This window comes from Apis mellifera, linkage group LG1 (assembly GCF_003254395.2).
Source record: "Apis mellifera strain DH4 linkage group LG1, Amel_HAv3.1, whole genome shotgun sequence".
NCBI classification, from domain to species: Eukaryota; Metazoa; Arthropoda; class Insecta; order Hymenoptera; family Apidae; genus Apis; species Apis mellifera.
In genome coordinates this window covers 7,964,674-7,982,684 of record NC_037638.1, presented here as the reverse complement: position 1 = coordinate 7,982,684, position 18,011 = coordinate 7,964,674, and the positions used below count along the sequence as shown (strand labels likewise).

The window sequence follows — 18,011 nt, the reverse complement described above, 5'->3', positions numbered from 1 at the left end:
GAAGACTATTATGCCGGCCGGCCGGCCGGCCGGCTTCACGACAGCTGGCTATCGAGACTAGGATTTTGTTTGTATTGTGTACACGTTTTATCCGTGTCACGATTACCGAGACTTGCCAATGACACCGCGACGTCGACAGTGATGACGGTGTTAGCGATGGTATCGACATGATGGCGAATAGAACGAGAAGGTGATAGACATTATTACAGTCGCAATTGGCATGATTTGATAAGGAGGACAAGCACGCCTTCCTTTACCAATAAATTTATGTCATCTTAGCTGTTGAATTCGCAAAGAAAGCGCTATATCGTGTATTTAAAATCAGAAATGACGTGGCATGTCAAACTGAACTGCTCTATACACTATATAATGCTGACGTACACGCGAACGCGTATGTAACTCACACGAATTTTCAGAGTCGACACATGGCCGTGTGTGCATTTGCACATTCCGATTACTTCAAAATTTTCACGCTTAGTTTAAGTAGTTTAATCTATGAAAAACTTACCCGCACAAATTAGTTTCTTGTTCCTCGGTGGTTTCAACAATTTCTTCAAGTAGAATTCGATCCTCACTACCAAACACTGACATATCTCGTTAGTCCGCAGCACTGAGAATCCCGCCGCGCGATTCCACGTCCCAGCAACCGTCGTCGCGGCAGCGAAAAGACGACGGGCTTTTCTCGCACACTCCACAAAAACGACGCGCACACCTCACGCCTATGACGCGGATTCTCCGGAACTCGTTAATTAATTTTTTAAACCACGGTGGCACGCACCGAGATTCGTCCACGGAACAGCCACTCCGCGCGGCGCACACACAACGCCCGAACGCGTTTTGTAATGGCGATCTTTGGCGGGAAACAGCTGAGGGCCCCCACAGAGTACCACGAATCACTCCGCCACCGGCTTCAGGGCCGTCACCATTTATGGTCCATTCAGTGCCCCTTTCTCCCTTTTATAAATATGCGTCACTCTTTATTTATACAAAATCTTTGCAAATTTTAAGTGCCGTTAAACACATTCAATTTTTAATACAACTTATTTTTATCGTGTATGCACTCTAACATATCTTCAATTAATCGTATATATTTGTTCAATGGAATTAATATTAATACGCATATATAAATAAGAATATTAACAAAGTACTTAAATTTCACTATAAGATTTAAAATATGAATTGATAATGTCCAATATTTCATAAAATAGTACTACATTTCAAATCAATCGTTCTATAAACTTCATCGCGATTTATAAGATAATTTTATACGTATATGCCGACAAAACCATCACGTGACACATACTAAATATTATTATCCAGGATACTTTATCGATGGAAATATCACTCACACACTGTAGTAGTGAAACTATATAAATGAAAATATAATCGAATGCGTAATAAAGTTCGTTGTCTTGATTTTCTATTCTGGTAAAACACAATAGTAACATTTGCAGGTACACAATTGCAGACGTGCACAAAGATTCACGGTATTAAACGCTCGAAAACCATTTTCAAGGCACTCGCGAAAAGTTTAATGGACGCGGTTAGGGTGAACTCTACATCGTACTCTGCCCTGGACAATGACTCTCTTTGGACCAATCCCACACCAGCTCATCTTTGGTTTCATATTGCGTTTCCACAGTTTTCTGCAGGTAGTTGTAAACAGGCTACCTACTGCTTTACAACAGATCACTGGTATATCTAGATGCTTCTTAGCGAGCTATTGTTAGAAATATTTAACGCGATAGAAGGGACTACTTTCATGTCGCGTAGGTTTACGCTAGAGGAATGGTGCGGCCGCGCGGGAAACATCTGCCAGCTGGCAGAGGCCCCGCCCATAGAATACGCCAGTCTCCCCCACTTCCCCCACTTCACAAGTAAACGCACATATACCACGTTAAGCCATCTGTACATCCATGACGCGCGCGCACACAATCTTTTATCCTGGTCCTTCATCAAGTTTTCTGCGCAATGTTACATGATACGAAAGTATAATAAAAATTCGTTGCTTCTTCATATATATGATATATATGATATCCTAAGTAAATTGTCTTGTTTATTTTTACATAAATATGTTTTAAGATGATTGATGAAAAATACATATGTAAAATAAAGTGATAAATAAAAAAAATTTTATATTATATTTATTAGTAATATTTTTATCTCTTATATAATTTATCATTAAATTAATATTGTTTTCATTTAAAATGGCGAGTCTAAATATCTAAATTTATATATTTTATTATGTTTATTAGATATATATATATTTTTTGATTAAATAATATTAAAATTTTTATTCATATTATGTGATATGACTTTAAATAATTTTAATACATTTTATTCATTTATAAATTGATTATTTTTTAAAATGTATTTTTTAATAATATGCAAAAAATAATAGGTATAAAAAAATAAGTGTATAATAATATAAGTATAAAAATAATAAACTTTCAGAATACCACGTATATTTAAATACTTCATGAATTTTATCTGCTTTGATTATTTATTGAAAATTAATAATTTTTAAAAGTGTTTAAATATATAGTTTAATTATTATAATTGATTTTTCATAATGAAATTCATATAAATTTTTGTTAAAATATTTTTTAAACAATTTTTTCAGAGAAATTTCATTAATTTTTCTTATTTAAATCAATAAGTTCTCAAAAATCGTGTAGCTACTGCCATCTAACGGCCAATTATTGCACATGCTAAAAATAACGGAACGACACTGAAATATAAACACTCAGATGATTTAATATAAACAATGTACTTTCATCATTATTTGCAAATTTTTTTACAATATATGAAAAACATTTATTTTTAATCAATTTCTCTTTAATTGTATAAAAAAAATATAGGAGTCATGAACTTACAAATAAAAAGAGGAAATAAAGATATTCTCACTTTCAAACATATCGATAAATACTGTCGATTAAATTATATTTTTTTTATATTCTGATATAGTGGCTAAAAATAATATTTAGAGGCTGTATTCATAGTTATTATTTATGTATAATGTTCATTTATATTAATATTTTACATCATATAAAATAAAAATTGCATACATTATAATTTAGAAAAAGATAACTATGAATACGCCTTAAATGTGTAAAATGAAAATAACAATTTTTTCGTTTCTTATTCTTATTTCGTTTCATTCATTAATCCGGAAAATGATTTTTTTTTTAAAACTAAATTTTATATTTCCAATTTTAAAAATATAAATCTTATTTTAATCTTAAATTTTTAACTGTTTTTAATGTGAATGGGGAATGACATGTATGCAAGTATGAAATCATGAAGCATTTTTACTAATATATTATAAGACAGCTATTTACTCAGTATTATTTGACTGAGTAAAAAATATTTTTGTTCAGAAAGAGAAGTGCACATTTAAACTTTTTTTCAGTTTTATTTTAATTAGTATGTAGTATTATTTAAATGCTCGATGTTTCGTGTAAAAAAATTGCATAAATACACGTATCATTTAATTTTCCATTATTAGTGCGTTTGCATATCTTAAATTATCTAATTATTATAAAACAATTTTTAAGAAGAAAAATGTTTTTTTTTTTAAATATTTTCATATTTTTAAATTAGACATTGCTTTTCTCTGAAAAGATTAAAATTGTTATATTAGTTTTTATACTAATTTTATACTGGACGTTATTTTGTTTTCAAATAAAAAATGATTGATATAACACATAGAAATTTGTTATTTTTTGTTTTTTAATTTGTAATTGATATTGTTTTATTCTTTTGTACTCACAGTTATGTGTGATTAATATATTTTAAACAAAATCCAAACTTCGTATGTTTCTAATTGTAATACTATTTATAATGCCTCCCAATTTGTACACAATGATTTAAGAAAACATTATTTTTTCTTCAGCAGATATATCTATATAATATTCTCCGAATTAATAAATTTTTACATTGCTAATGTAAAATCGCTCATTATCATAACAAAAGAAAATACTTCACTTTACTTCAATTCAAATTCTGGTATGATCATGACTATAAGATCTAGATGATCATTTATATGTTTTGAATCTAATATTTTATCAATTAACTGCTAAGAAAATGTTTGGAACCAAATTAAATTGGTACCTCATGAGATTCCAAAATATTGAATAAATAAAGAGAGTAACCATGTTACTCTATCATACTAAAAATAGTATATAAGGAGCCTAAGGCAAATTAGTCTCAGACTTTGCTCGACTGGTTTGATTTACTGTAATGATTATAAAGCTACATATAGATACAATATCTGTTATACAAATGCATCAACCACTTTCTAACAATTATGCTTCTTTTATACTGTGGTTATCTCTTCATTCTTTTTCAGAAAAAGTAGCTAAACCTAATACTGTGCTAAATGCTATATTTACAAGATTGATTAGAAGTTGATTATTTTTTTTTATTTAATTATGTACATACGCGTGTGTGGCTCTTGATTACAATAAAGAGTAAATCAACAAATTTATTAAAATACATAAAACTATTTTAATATTGCGAATTATATGATTAAGGCAAATATGATTGAAACTGTAATGAATTGATATTCAAGAAGTTATTTGTACTTTATGATTCATTTTACTATATTTTTATTTCCCACACTAATATATTTTTGTTGATTTACTCCTAAATTTTTGTTTTAAATTACATTCTTTAACTTTCGGTTTGTTTAAAAAAAATTCTTAAATATATTAGCATTTTTTTAAATGTGGTTCATGCATCTGCAATCAATTTAGTGCAACGTGAAAGCATGGATTTACAAATAACGGCGTCGTGAAAAAATAAAAAATTGCTAGAATAAGTAACTTCTAATATACATCAAAATATGTAAATGCAACATGACAAATTTTCTCTTAATATTTCAGATAACAATTTACATAAATATAAATATGAATCTTCATTTTATTTTTCTATCAGATTGTTAGAATATTAAGTTAGAAAGTCAAACTGTATATAATTATGAATTTATGTAAATCTTTTCATTCTAGAATTCATCTGTTTAGTTGTATATATTGAAGTAATTTATGTATTTTATTTTAATGTAGAAAGAAATAATATATTTAATATTACAGTGTTTTTGTTATTTCAAGAAAATTTATCTATTTAATTTTCAGATAATCTTGAAAATGTAAATTTTTAAAAGAGAAAATGTTTTAAAATGTTTTAAAATTTTTTAATAAAATTATTTCTCTTTCTTTATGTTAAATATATAAGTAAATATTTTTTAAATTATTTATATAATTTCAAAACGAAATAATTAATTTTTTCTCCCTCTTTTTTTTAATAAATCAATCTTTTTCTTTTTTTAAATGAATGTTATTCTTCTCAAATTGATATTGATGAGAGAGCAAAATCTCTATTTTTAGCAATTTTGATACATATGTGTATATATATTTATTTATACATATACTTATATACAAGATATTTAGACAAAATAAATAGAAAATTTAAGAAATAATTTCAAAGGTTTAAATAAATACAAACATTAATAATCAATATCAAAGAAAGCTTATTTTTCAAATTATAAATAATTTAATTTTGTATTAAAAAAAGCGCAAAGTGAAATTATTCTATTTTTATCATATTTTATTTCCATCTCTTTTCTAGTGCAAAATTAATTTGCTTATAATTTAAAAAATAAACTTTATCAGACATTTTTGCATATCAATGCAACTTTTGCATTCGTTTCAATTTTTAAAATTATTCCTTAAATGTGTCTATGTATTTCATTAGAACATCCTGTATATATACATGTGTATATACATATACATATATATATATATATATATATATATATATATATATATATATATTAATAATAAAGCATATAACAAACACTGTATATAACCATGATGAAACATGAATTTTAATTACTTGCTTCTACATGCCTTACCTGTAAATCCATGTTTATTTGTATGCAATGATGGAACTTATTCATGGTATTAACTATGTACTATCTTTGTTATAATAACTTTTTCAATCCTAATTTCAACCTTTCCTGAGCTGGATTCACTTTGATTTTCAATTGTTGAATAAGATCATATATTTTTAAAGAAGGCCCAACTTTAAAACCTGTAAGGTCTATTATTTGGTCCTTAGTAAGTGTCAATAGAGTTTTTCCATCTATTTTACGTTTACTAAAATTATCGCAATATGTTGCACAATCGTTAACACGAAGAAATTGTGCAACGTCAAACACATTCCACTCAGATGGCACTAAGTCACCAGATTCAGAACTTTTTTGAACACCATCTGCTAGCCTTGGGATGTATTTGCTAGAGGCAGATGTTACCTATGAAAAAAAATTACTTTAAAAATTTTTATATTTAAAATTATTTATTAAATAAGATTATATAAGATTTGATATTATATTTAATAGATATCTTAATAAAAAAATTTATTGATAATTTTTTAAAAATTTCTAAATATGTAAGCAATATAAAAAATAAATCAAACCATACTCACATTAATGTATGATGTTGCGGTTCGTTCTTTTGGTGGTGGAGGACTTTGTATCTCACTTTGAGTATCATTTAATGCTTGACCTTGTCCACTAGTAGGACTAGGTAAAGTTTGATCAGGTCCAGCTGGCTCTTCGGCTGGTTCTGGTTCCCTATTTCTTTGTTCTGGTAGACTTTCCAAATCACATTCTCTTTCAATTTTTATTCCTTGAGCAGGCTCAACTTCGCGTTCGCGTTCGCGAGCCATGCTGATACGTTCACTGTGCCGAGGTAGAATGTTTTTCGCGCAAGATACTTTGTTGCTTTTCTTCAATTTTCTCTTAGCTTTACGTTTAAGGCCTCTTGGTGATTTTACTTAAAAAAAAATAAATAAATAAATAAAATAAATATATCAAAACATCATCATTGAATATTTAAATCATTTATCATTTTAATTTATAATTTATCACAATTATTATAATTAAAAAATTCTTTAAAATTTATGTTTATTATTTGGAATATATAATTACAATTCATATAGAAAAATATATTACATATAAAAATAATTACACAAAGTATAATTGCATATATTATAATCATAAATAATTATGACTATTATATAGAAAAAAATAATCTATTTTCGAAAATATTTTCAAAATAAAAAATCAGTTTTGAGCTAAATTAGAATATCAAAATATGAAAAGAATATTTACCAGTAGGACTAGTGTTTTTATTGAGTACACGGGGCCCTTCTAATTTATGATCAACAAGGTCACACCATCCAACTGGATAAATGTCAGGACTCTGACAATCTAACCATTGATCATATTCATCCTCCCAACCATCAAAGTGTACTCTTAATAACCTTCCAATTACCCTAGTAATAGTAGCAACACAAACTAATCTAGGATCCATTAGATCAGCAGCTTCAAGTCTCATTCCTTCAATAAATCCATGTTGAGGTATTTCCTATAATAAAAATTTCTATTTATCTAAAAATAAATCTATAAACAAATATAAAATACAAAAATATAACAAATTATAACAAATATTTATTTATATAAAAATCTTATTAAAATTGTTTCTAAAATTACCCTATTAAATAACTGCACAGGAGCAGGTATAGTGTTTGTCTCTGTTAAATATGCATCCCATGTAAATGTAGTAGGATCATAACCCTTTGGTGGTGTAAGTGGTAATCCATGTTGAGAACAAAATCCAATTGGAAAGATACAAGGTGAACATGAATGATAGCAAAACCAATCAGCACCACTTGCATCTTCATCATAACTATCTATGCGGATCATTATATAATCCTCTTTTAAAACTTGCATAACTGTTGCTGCACATATGGCAGAAAGATTAAGAGGATCAATAGCTTCTACTTTCATTCCTTCTCGAAATGTATATCCAAGATGTACATGATGGTTCTTTGGCACATAGAAGAGATCTTCAGTCGCATCATCTTCACACAATTTTGATTTTGACACACGCTCTAAATATTCAGGATATGCATCCAATGTTTGTCCTATACGTTTAGCCCAACCAACGGGATGTATAAGCGGGGAATCTTCGTGGCACCAAAAACCATTATCTTCGGGTGGTGAATCATAATATCGTACATGTAACCGTTTACCCACAATTTTTTGTATTGTTGCTACTTTTACTTGCGAGATTCTATTTTTGTCTACTACTTCTAAATGAAGTCCACATCTAAAACGCGATTTCATACTATCATTAACTTTATTATAAAAATTAGTTGGCAGTGTTCTTGCACCTGTTAATCGTCTCATTAAAAAATCTTTCCAGTCTTTGTACTTATTAGCAATTGCTGAAAAAAATTATTAATTTATTGTTATTGATTTTAGAAGAAAAAAAAAGAAAATATTAATGAAAATATATACTTTATAAAAGATATTTACTTACTATTAGGTGGAATAAGAGGTTTGCCGATTGTTGCACACCAACCTACTGGATGTATATCATTCGAGCACAATGATACCCAAAAATCTTTGTCAGCATTAAGTCCAAAACCTTCATACCTTAACAAAGCTCTATATCCAGATATACGTAATACAGTAGCAACCCAAAAAGAATCTGGAAAAGCTTCACATACTTCATCACAATCAGTATTTTCAACTTCTACTTTCATGCCAACTGTGATATTATCCCATATTTCTGATATAGGTGCCTAAAATATAAAAATTTAAATTAAAAAAAATTGCAAAATATATAAATTAAGAATTATAAAAGATAAATTATAAATTATATATAATTTATATTATATTTATATAATTTTAATATTGAATAGAATATTTAGAACTACATAGAACACTAACATGTTTAAAGCAAGATACTGGAGCAGCACAAAATCCAGGTTCAATTAACTGTGGAGTCCAATCATAAGAACCTGCCATTTCAGCAGTTCTTTTTCTTCTTACAGGTAAATCCTCTGGCATTACTAGTTCAGATATAACTTTCTCTTTTTCAAGTTCAGAAGATTCTTTTATATCTGTTTCTTCTTTTACTATGGCCTAAAAAATTTAAAATAAAATATTATATAATCTTTTAAAATTACAATTACAAATTTACACAAATTACTTTTATTACATAAACTTACATTTTTCATTACTTTAGACTCATTTGGAGATGATGAATTTAGAGATGTAGGTGCTTCTATTGAATGAGATGGACTGTATGTAGAATCAGCAGTAGGAGCAGTATGTTCTGAAGATCTTGCACATGCTCTGCTACAAAATCGACGTTCTTTGGTGTAAAATGCATGTTTTACACCAATAGCACCACATTTTTCACAAACAGCTATAAAAAAATAATTTATGATAAATAATTTCTATTTATATTTAAAATGTATTACAATGTATTATATTGAATTTATATTTTACCTATACCATCCTTACGAATGGGAATAAAATTTAAATCTGTATGTGGTTGATATGCAATTGGTGTCTTTAAAACCAATCCAGGATGTTTTATAGGTTTTATTTTTCTATTACGATTGTCTTGAGTAGTTTGTGTTGCTGCATTGTTTACAACTTGTTCCCGTTCTTCATCACCCATATAATCTTCTAATGTCAAATATTCTGTCATTTCTTGCCTTTCAGATTGTGAATCATATTCCTAGAAAATAATAAATGTGGCATAACTTTCATATTATATATATATTATAAGTTCAATATATATATATATATATATATATATATATATATATATATATATATATATACATATATCATATTTTAAAAATATTTAATTAAATTTACTTGTTGTATTTCTTGGGCATCAACAGCTTCCATAGCTTCATCAGGTTCTGAACATTCATTAGGAAATTGGGGTGGTAGGTACCGTACCATAGTTGTAGGTGCAATTTGATGATTCCTAATGTCTTCATATGGATTTGAACCATGAGAAAAGAATGGACTTTCAGCTTGACGTGGATCCAACATAAGTTCATGTGTTGGTTCTCCATGTACCATCATATCTCCCATCCATACCATCCCTAATTCCGGTAATCCAGGGATGGAAGCATACACTGAATTCATACAAATATCCATTCCTATATTCACATAATGATTAAAATATTACTTTTAGATAGATTATGTACATTAATATTTTTTAATGTCAAATAACGAATTATTATAATTGAAATAATAACATTTCAACATGAAACAAATTATTTTATATAAATATAATAAATTTAATGAAATTAAGATACTTAATAGGTAAGACGATTCTTAATATATACAAAATTTAACGACAATGCACTATACAATATATAATACAAAAATAGTTTTTTAAATTGATAATACTGTAATTAAAATCTATTCTATATAATATAAAATGTAAAAAAAAAAACTCAATATGATTTATTTCTCAAAGCGACGCCGAAGCTTTGAAAATCAACATTTATTCAACCTTTTCCACTGGGAAACATGTCTCAAAAGAAGAAGATTCTCTTTGAAGATACACCATATCCTGTGTAAAGTATTCAATCCCAAGATCATAAATTACGATGTAATTTAACGCGCGAACATATCACATAGCGTAGGAAAACAAGTACGAACCATTAGAAGCTTGCATGTCCATGACAAAGCAGAGTCAGAAAACTCCTGTATATTCAAGTGATGTACAAATTGCAACGCCATCTGATATGAATCATTGTTATTATAAACTGGGCGGTATAAACGAAATTTTAATTCTTCACTTCTTATTATTTCATATCAGAAATCTAATATGAAGAATCTAAGGAAAAGATATGACCAAAATATATCACACAAATATATAACAATTATTTAATTTAAAATTAATAAATTTAAATATAATTATTAATTATTTACATCAATATTAAATCATATAATCTAAATTAAAATCTAATAATTTAATAATTTAAGTATATATTCTATTTTAGAAAAAAATATTAAAATAATTTTATTACTATAATATATATTAATAATATTAATATTAATATTAAATTGTAATTTCATTATTATTTACATGATTATATAACATTTAATAGAAGAAAAAATTTTGTTTTAAAGTTGTATTGTTTTCTAAAATTAAATATATTTTTTTTTCATTTTATAATATTATTTATAAAAACAACAAATTCAAATAAATATGATTTAAAGATATAATAATAAAATTAGTTTATAATAAATCTAATCAAATTTATTCTTAATTATTTTAAATGTATACAATTTATAATTTATAAATAGTTTTAAGAAATAATATTATTATAATTTTTATCATACCAAAACAGATTAAAAATTTTTGTTTCCATTTTCTCTTCAGAATTCCATTCATTTAGTTTATGCGATTAAATGATATTATCTTCCTTTAGAAGATATAAAAAATAACTGTTATTATAATAAAAGTTAATAAACTATTCATTATTATATGATTTATTTTTGAAAAAATTAGTCACATTAAATACTACACATATAAATATTATCTTTTTCTAAAAATGTATAATTATATCTAAGTTTTTTTATATTAAAAATAAAAAAGTTTAATTTATTATTCAAAATATAATTTATTTCTATTTAATTTGCTTATTTGCGTATTAATTTAAGTATCTTTGTTTATCATGCTATTTAATTTTGAATATTTCATAAAACTATTTAATACATTAAATCTTACATAAAATCATTTATTATTATTATAATTATTATTATTATTATATATATAATTTAATCAAATTTTAGAAAAAGTCATAAAAATTTTTGAATTTTTTTATGTTTTTATAAATTTTAATATCCAAAATTCAAAAATAATAGTTAAAAAAGTTAATATATAACTCAATAATTTAAAAATTATTTGTAAAAAATTTGAAAATTTCCATTTAATCATATATTAAATAAAATTCTAATATGAAATTATATAAATTGTAAAAATTTTATTTATATTTGTAAAAAAACTTTTACAATTTATATAATTTCATATTGGAATTTTATCTATTGTATGATTAAACAATAGAAGTCACATATCAAATTCAAATTCATTTAAATAAAAAATTCAAAATATATTATCACCAATTCATATTAAATTATGTTCTTCTATTACCATTTTACAATGATTGAGAATTAAATTTTAATTTAATTTATATTAAATTAACAATAAATTTGTATATATTTGCATGTATTTGTATATTTGTGATTTATGATAGTATATTTTTTATTGATTAAATAATTATATATTATAATACTAATTGCATCATATGGAATTTTTTAATTGTGCACTGAGATTTTTATTAAATTATGGATCAAATTGATTAAAAAATTTAATATATTATATAATTCACTTTACATGTAAATAACTTTTAAATCATTAAATTTAGACAATGAATGCTTTAATTTTCGGATTCTACATATAAAAATCTATAAATATTTAAAAAGAAGTTATATAAGAGTTTAGTGTTGAAAAGAAACATTATAACGTTTGATTTTAATTTTTTCAAAATCATAATATATTAGAAATATATAATTGAAAAATAATCGTTTTTTTTTATAGAAATTGATATACGTATATTGCTACATAAATTTATATAAAAATATAATTATATTTTTTTATTATATACATTATTTAACACAATAAATTATCGAATGTAAAATTATATAACCAAAATTTAAAAAAATTACGATAGTTTTTAAAATTCTGAGATATAAAATGAAAAATTACATTTTCACAAACTTCGTGGAATTATTTGTTTTTTAATATAAATATAAATTGACACAAATATAAGTCATTTTCATGAAAGTTAAATATATAGTAAAATTTATGTCGATAAAAATTGATATATTTTATAAATATTTTGTATTTTAATATTGATATTTTGTTATTCAATAATTAAAATTGCAATATCTATCAAGCTATTTTGTTAAGCTCTGAAGATTCGATTTATTAATCGATATATAGATAATATATATATAAAATTAGATTAGTAGTAATAATTTATGTATTAATACACATCACACGCACGCACCCACACGCGCATACACATACACAACACACACACACACACACACATATAGTTTATCATCATTTTATCTTCACTTTAAACAATGACTTGCAAAATTTTTATTTCTTTTCTTTAAATCTTTGATTCTTAATATGCGTATTTATATTTCAAATGTATGTGTTTTTATTTCAAATATAATTACAACGTTTGTAATATTAATTATTTTATAATTAAAAAACAAATTATATTATTTATTAATATTATTATTATTATTATTTTATTAATATTAATATATTTTCATTTTTTTCAATAAAGAATTTTTATTTTTACAGGAAAATAAAATAACAAACGAAGATTATTTTGACTCAAATTACAATATGGATCAAATACAAAAAACATCAATAGAAATAAAGTTTCCAGTACCATGGGGTCATATTGCAGCCAAAGTTTATGGTCCCTTGAAAGAAAAGAAAATTTTAATGGTACATGGTATTTTAGATAATGCAGGATCATTTGATAGGTTAGTTCAACTTCTTCCACAAGAGTATCAATATGTAAGCATAGATTTACCAGGACATGGGTTGTCATCTCCATTATCATATGGAACACCATTACATTTTTTTGATTATGTATATTCAATATTGCTTGTTTTAAATGCATTGAAATGGAAAACCTGCATATATATAGGACATAGTTTTGGAGCTCATATTGGGACATATTTCAGTATTTTATATCCTGGAAGATTTGAAAAAATAATAGCAATTGATGGTTTTATATCTATTCCTATTGAGAATGTTGTTTTTCATATTCAAGATAAATATAATCTAGATGCTTATGCTAAAGACTCTGGAACACTTTATACTAAAGATGAAATAATATATGCTTTAAAATTTAAAAGACAAGAAACATTAAAATTAGATGCTGCAGAAGCTGTATTTAAACGTGCTGTTACTAAAGTTAACAATTTGTACAAATATAATCGTGATACAAGATTAAGATTTATGATAAAACCATCTTTTACAAAAGAACAACAAAAAAAATTTTTTATTAAATATGCAACTAAAACATTAGTAATTGTAGCAGATAATTCCAGTCAAGTAGATTTTTTATTAGAATTATTAAATACAATTCGTAATATTTGTGAGAAAAATAAAATTTCTGTAATTACTGTAAATGGAAATCATGATGTACATAATAATTATCCTGAAAGAATAGCATTTCATATATGTAAATTTCTAAATACTAATGATTTGCAAAGTAAATTATAATTTTATTTTTAGAAAAGTAGAATTAATGATATCATTATGGAAATATATAGGATAAATTGATATAAATAATTTTTTATTTTTTATATATATATAAATTTTATTGTATGTATTCTTATTTTATATTGTACTTCAATTTTTGAAGTATGTAAACAAATGTACATTTTAAGTATATTATAATTATATAAATTTGTATGTAGTTTAAATTATTTAACTTTTATTCGAATTATTCCTTCAGCTTGCTGAACTTTTATACATACCTCATTACCTTGTAAAATAGAATTTTTTAACTCATCTTCTAATAATATTGCTGTATGATTCATAAATGATCCATTTCTTTTTGTATCATAATTGTGATTTAATGTTAATCTAACTTTATACCAACATACTAAGGCATTTGGCAATAATTTATTATTAGTGGCACTAATTTTTCCAAAATTTATCACACGTTCAGCAACTTCATTTTCTCTCATTTCTATCAATACATTTACATCAGATAAAGGTTCATATAAATATAAACTTGAATTCAAATCGAAAATTTGATTTATCTGTAATATCATAGATACAATAAATATTATTCATAAGTTAATTATTTTTTTTTATAACTTATTTATAACTATAATTTTTACTTTACCTTAAATTCATTAATATATTGTGCAATGCCATAAGAAGTTGTACTATTAAAAGTATTATGAATTCCCTGTAAAAAAAAAAAAATAATTATAAAATAATTACATATTATTTTTTATAATATTTTTTATAATTTATGAATATATTTTAATTTAACAAATATTTTCATAATTTTTTATATTATAATAATATAATTTTATAATCAATATATTAAATAAACATTATTAACAATATATTAAATAAACATAATTTTTATTTCTCTAATTTTTTATCTCATAATTTTTTAATCAAATAAATTTTAAAATTCTTGCACTATTGAAAAAAAAAATTTTTTGATATATTGTATAATTTTAAAAACAATTTATAATAGTATAAAAATAATATATGATATATATAATAATATAAAAATAATATATGATATATAATGAAATTACATAATATATTAGAAAAATATTATTGTATGCTAAATTAGATATCATATGATATATTAATATATTTAATAGAAGCAAACAAATTAAACATATCTGTTTTATAAATATACCTTTTCAAAATTTGATGTATTAAATGTAATTGTCGACATATTTTGTAAATTTTTGTCTTCTACATAAACCATATTTGGCAAATCATCCGAAAATACAAGTTGGCCTACAAAAAATATTTGTTCAGGTAATAAAATGCCATTTGGTTTAAGTAAACATCTGTAAAAATATCATATGTTTTCAATTAAATTATGATCTTTTTTAAATTAAATTAAAATGTAATTATATATTTTATTTAATTATATTATATGTTTTATTTAATTAATATACTTTTTAAATTTACCTGAAAAATTCATGATTGTGTTCTTCATTATAATCTTTTAATTCTCCTTTAATATCAAAATCATGAATAAATATTGTATCTAAAGAATGTTTAATATGATTATATTTCGATACAACACATAGTTTATTCTTGAAACCATTTTGCTCTGCTATTTGTTTAATAAATTGTTGAAACATTATATTTTCATTTTTATAATATAAAACTTCACTATATTTATTTTCTTTTAATAATATTAATCCATAAATAGGAAATGGAGAAGTATCTAAAATACTGTGTATTTCTTTGTTAACAAATGATTTACTAACTTCAGTAAGTAATTTTATATATTCAATATCATTTAAAAATGTTACAACTTCTTTTGGTAAACGATATAAAAATTTATAATCATAGTTATCATATTGACAATTATTCAATGTATATGAACATTTAAGTTTTCCTTTTAACATTTCTCCTTTAATTATAATTATATCATCCTTCTTCAATAATTTTGGTATTGTAGGAAAAATAGCAACTTGCCAACATGATTTCTTTTCTGAGGTATCTATTGTTATTTCTTCATCAAGATGTAATTTAAACCATGTTATTAAACCATCTATAGTACCATTGCATTTACATGTTATATTTATTATGTTTTTTATGCCATCAATATTAAATTGTTGTAAATCTGATAAATCATTAAAATTAATAGTAAAAAAAGCAGTAGGTTCTACTATATAAGTAACATCCACATTTTTTAAATTTTCTGTATCATAGTATTCCTCATCTAATAATACAGATATATTATCAAAGTTTAAAGGACAAAAATGTTTTATTTTATCAAAAATCACAGCTGATTTGTTTCTTATATATTCACATTCAACAGCAGCTACATAGAGTGTAGCTCCCATTGGTATCACTATACCATTTTTATCCAAAACATTCAAATGTACGCTTATCATGGATGGTATCACATGTTCTCCAAATAAACCAGCATCAAAAGTTTCTGTAACTACTAATTTTACTCTAAAAAAAAGAAAATATTTTGAATAAAATTAAAATTTTTTATACATAAAATAAACTTAATTTTGTTTATTATATTAATGATTTATTATTATATTTATTATTATAAAACTAACCTTTCTCTAATATCTGTAGGAATTACAAGATCTGAAGAAAGTTTGGGTAATAATATTATGTTCTCAGCATCATTTGTTTCAAATACTTTCTTTGCAATTTTTAACATTACTGGTGAACATTCACAAGCATAAATTTGTTTGGCACCTGCATTTTGTGCATATAGACTTAATAACCCTGTACCAGTTCCCACATCTAATACAGTATCATATCCTTGAGCAATTCTTTTACGAATTACACATTCAAATGCAGCATTTCTATGTTTATCATTTAACATTGGAAAATGCCATCTATCTACAGCCATGCTAAATGCATTTTGCAAGTTCCTTTCAGCAGGTAAAAAATTAGGATTGGCTTGCAGAGCTCTCTTTAAAAATTTTATTGCCTCTATTGGATCATTATTCCTTTAACAATATATTTTTTCCTCATTATAAGGAATTTTAGCGGTCATGATATCTGTCATATCAAAAAATCAATTTTAAATTGACTGATAATAAATTTACATAAACAATGAGTTTACTTACCTTAAAAGATGAGCTGCAAAATTATTTAACATACGAGAATTATTTGGATAAATATCTAATGAACGCTTGTAACATAAAAAAACATCTGCAAATCTATTTTCTCCTGCTAATTGAATTCCCCATTGACCTAAAAAATAATATTTTTAAATTTTTCTTAAAAAAAAAAACAATTATATATATAACAACATACAAAGAACATCAACAAATGCTTCTTCAATTTCTGATCTTTTCCTAGGACATAATTCTGCTACAACAGTATAATATGCATATGCCTTTCCTACATTCCCAGTTCTATCATGATCATAAGCTTTTTGTAATGATTTTTCAACTATATTATTTAATTCTTTCTGCATTTTTGATGATATTTAATATTTTTCTTGATTTATATTTATCATGAAGAAACATACCCTTTTTTACTATTTGAAATAAAATAAAAGTATTTATTAATTACAATTATACATAATCTAATTAATCTAATTATTTTATAAATAGTTTAGAAAATTGTATAATTTTGATATCGATGTACTATCTACTAATAATAATAGATGGAATTAATTTTCAATAAATTTTAATTTTTCAATTTTTAAAATATTTTTTAACTTAATGTAAATTAATATGAAAATACATATTCGATGGAATAATATGACACAAATTTCATGCAATATCTCATATTACTTAAAATTAAAATTAAATTTGTATTATGTTTTAGAATTACTTATAG

General features: G+C 24.2%; 4 protein-coding genes across 9 annotated transcripts in view; 1 reads left to right on the top strand and 3 right to left on the bottom strand.

Annotated features, from left to right (window-relative positions):
- LOC726729 (helix-loop-helix protein 11) overlaps positions 1-1,124 on the bottom strand; it is a 166,157-nt gene extending 165,033 nt beyond the window's left edge. The window contains exon 1 of the mRNA XM_001122450.5: positions 509-1,124. Coding sequence (XP_001122450.1) covers positions 509-591 — 83 coding nt within the window. The 5' untranslated portion in view covers positions 592-1,124. The remainder of the gene's footprint in view (positions 1-508) is intronic.
- Positions 1,125-5,966: 4,842 nt separating this feature from the next.
- Positions 5,967-11,359, bottom strand: LOC413754 (polycomb protein Sfmbt). 4 transcript variants are annotated; one of them, XM_026440364.1, is made up of 11 exons: positions 11,231-11,359; positions 10,544-10,721; positions 9,743-10,035; positions 9,365-9,599; positions 9,082-9,281; positions 8,801-8,995; positions 8,388-8,652; positions 7,556-8,292; positions 7,175-7,430; positions 6,487-6,836; positions 5,967-6,313 (listed from the first exon to the last, which is right to left on the bottom strand). In XM_026440364.1, the coding sequence occupies exons 2-11, from the start codon at positions 10,563-10,565 to the stop codon at positions 5,984-5,986; spliced, it is 2,883 nt and encodes a 960-aa protein (XP_026296149.1). In that variant the 5' UTR covers positions 10,566-10,721; positions 11,231-11,359; the 3' UTR covers positions 5,967-5,983. The 4 variants fall into 4 exon arrangements, with proteins under 4 accessions (XP_026296149.1, XP_026296166.1, XP_026296175.1 ...); XM_026440381.1 differs by having other exon boundaries at positions 9,743-10,011; XM_026440390.1 differs by lacking the exon at positions 11,231-11,359 and having other exon boundaries at positions 9,743-10,011; positions 10,395-10,574.
- Positions 11,360-12,537: 1,178 nt separating this feature from the next.
- LOC100576770 (serine hydrolase-like protein 2) lies at positions 12,538-14,385 on the top strand. 3 transcript variants are annotated; one of them, XM_006565299.3, is made up of 2 exons: positions 12,538-12,582; positions 13,269-14,385. In XM_006565299.3, the coding sequence occupies exon 2, from the start codon at positions 13,314-13,316 to the stop codon at positions 14,202-14,204; it is 891 nt and encodes a 296-aa protein (XP_006565362.1). In that variant the 5' UTR covers positions 12,538-12,582; positions 13,269-13,313; the 3' UTR covers positions 14,205-14,385. The 3 variants fall into 3 exon arrangements, with proteins under 3 accessions (XP_006565362.1, XP_006565363.2, XP_003250615.1); XM_006565300.3 differs by lacking the exon at positions 12,538-12,582 and adding an exon at positions 12,760-13,141; XM_003250567.4 differs by lacking the exon at positions 12,538-12,582 and adding an exon at positions 12,764-13,109.
- Positions 14,274-18,011, bottom strand: LOC100577481 (protein arginine N-methyltransferase 9). Its single transcript, XM_006565301.3, has 7 exons — positions 17,481-18,011; positions 17,291-17,417; positions 16,769-17,170; positions 15,654-16,655; positions 15,373-15,529; positions 14,836-14,901; positions 14,274-14,749 (listed from the first exon to the last, which is right to left on the bottom strand). The coding sequence occupies exons 1-7, from the start codon at positions 17,641-17,643 to the stop codon at positions 14,408-14,410; spliced, it is 2,259 nt and encodes a 752-aa protein (XP_006565364.1). The 5' UTR covers positions 17,644-18,011; the 3' UTR covers positions 14,274-14,407.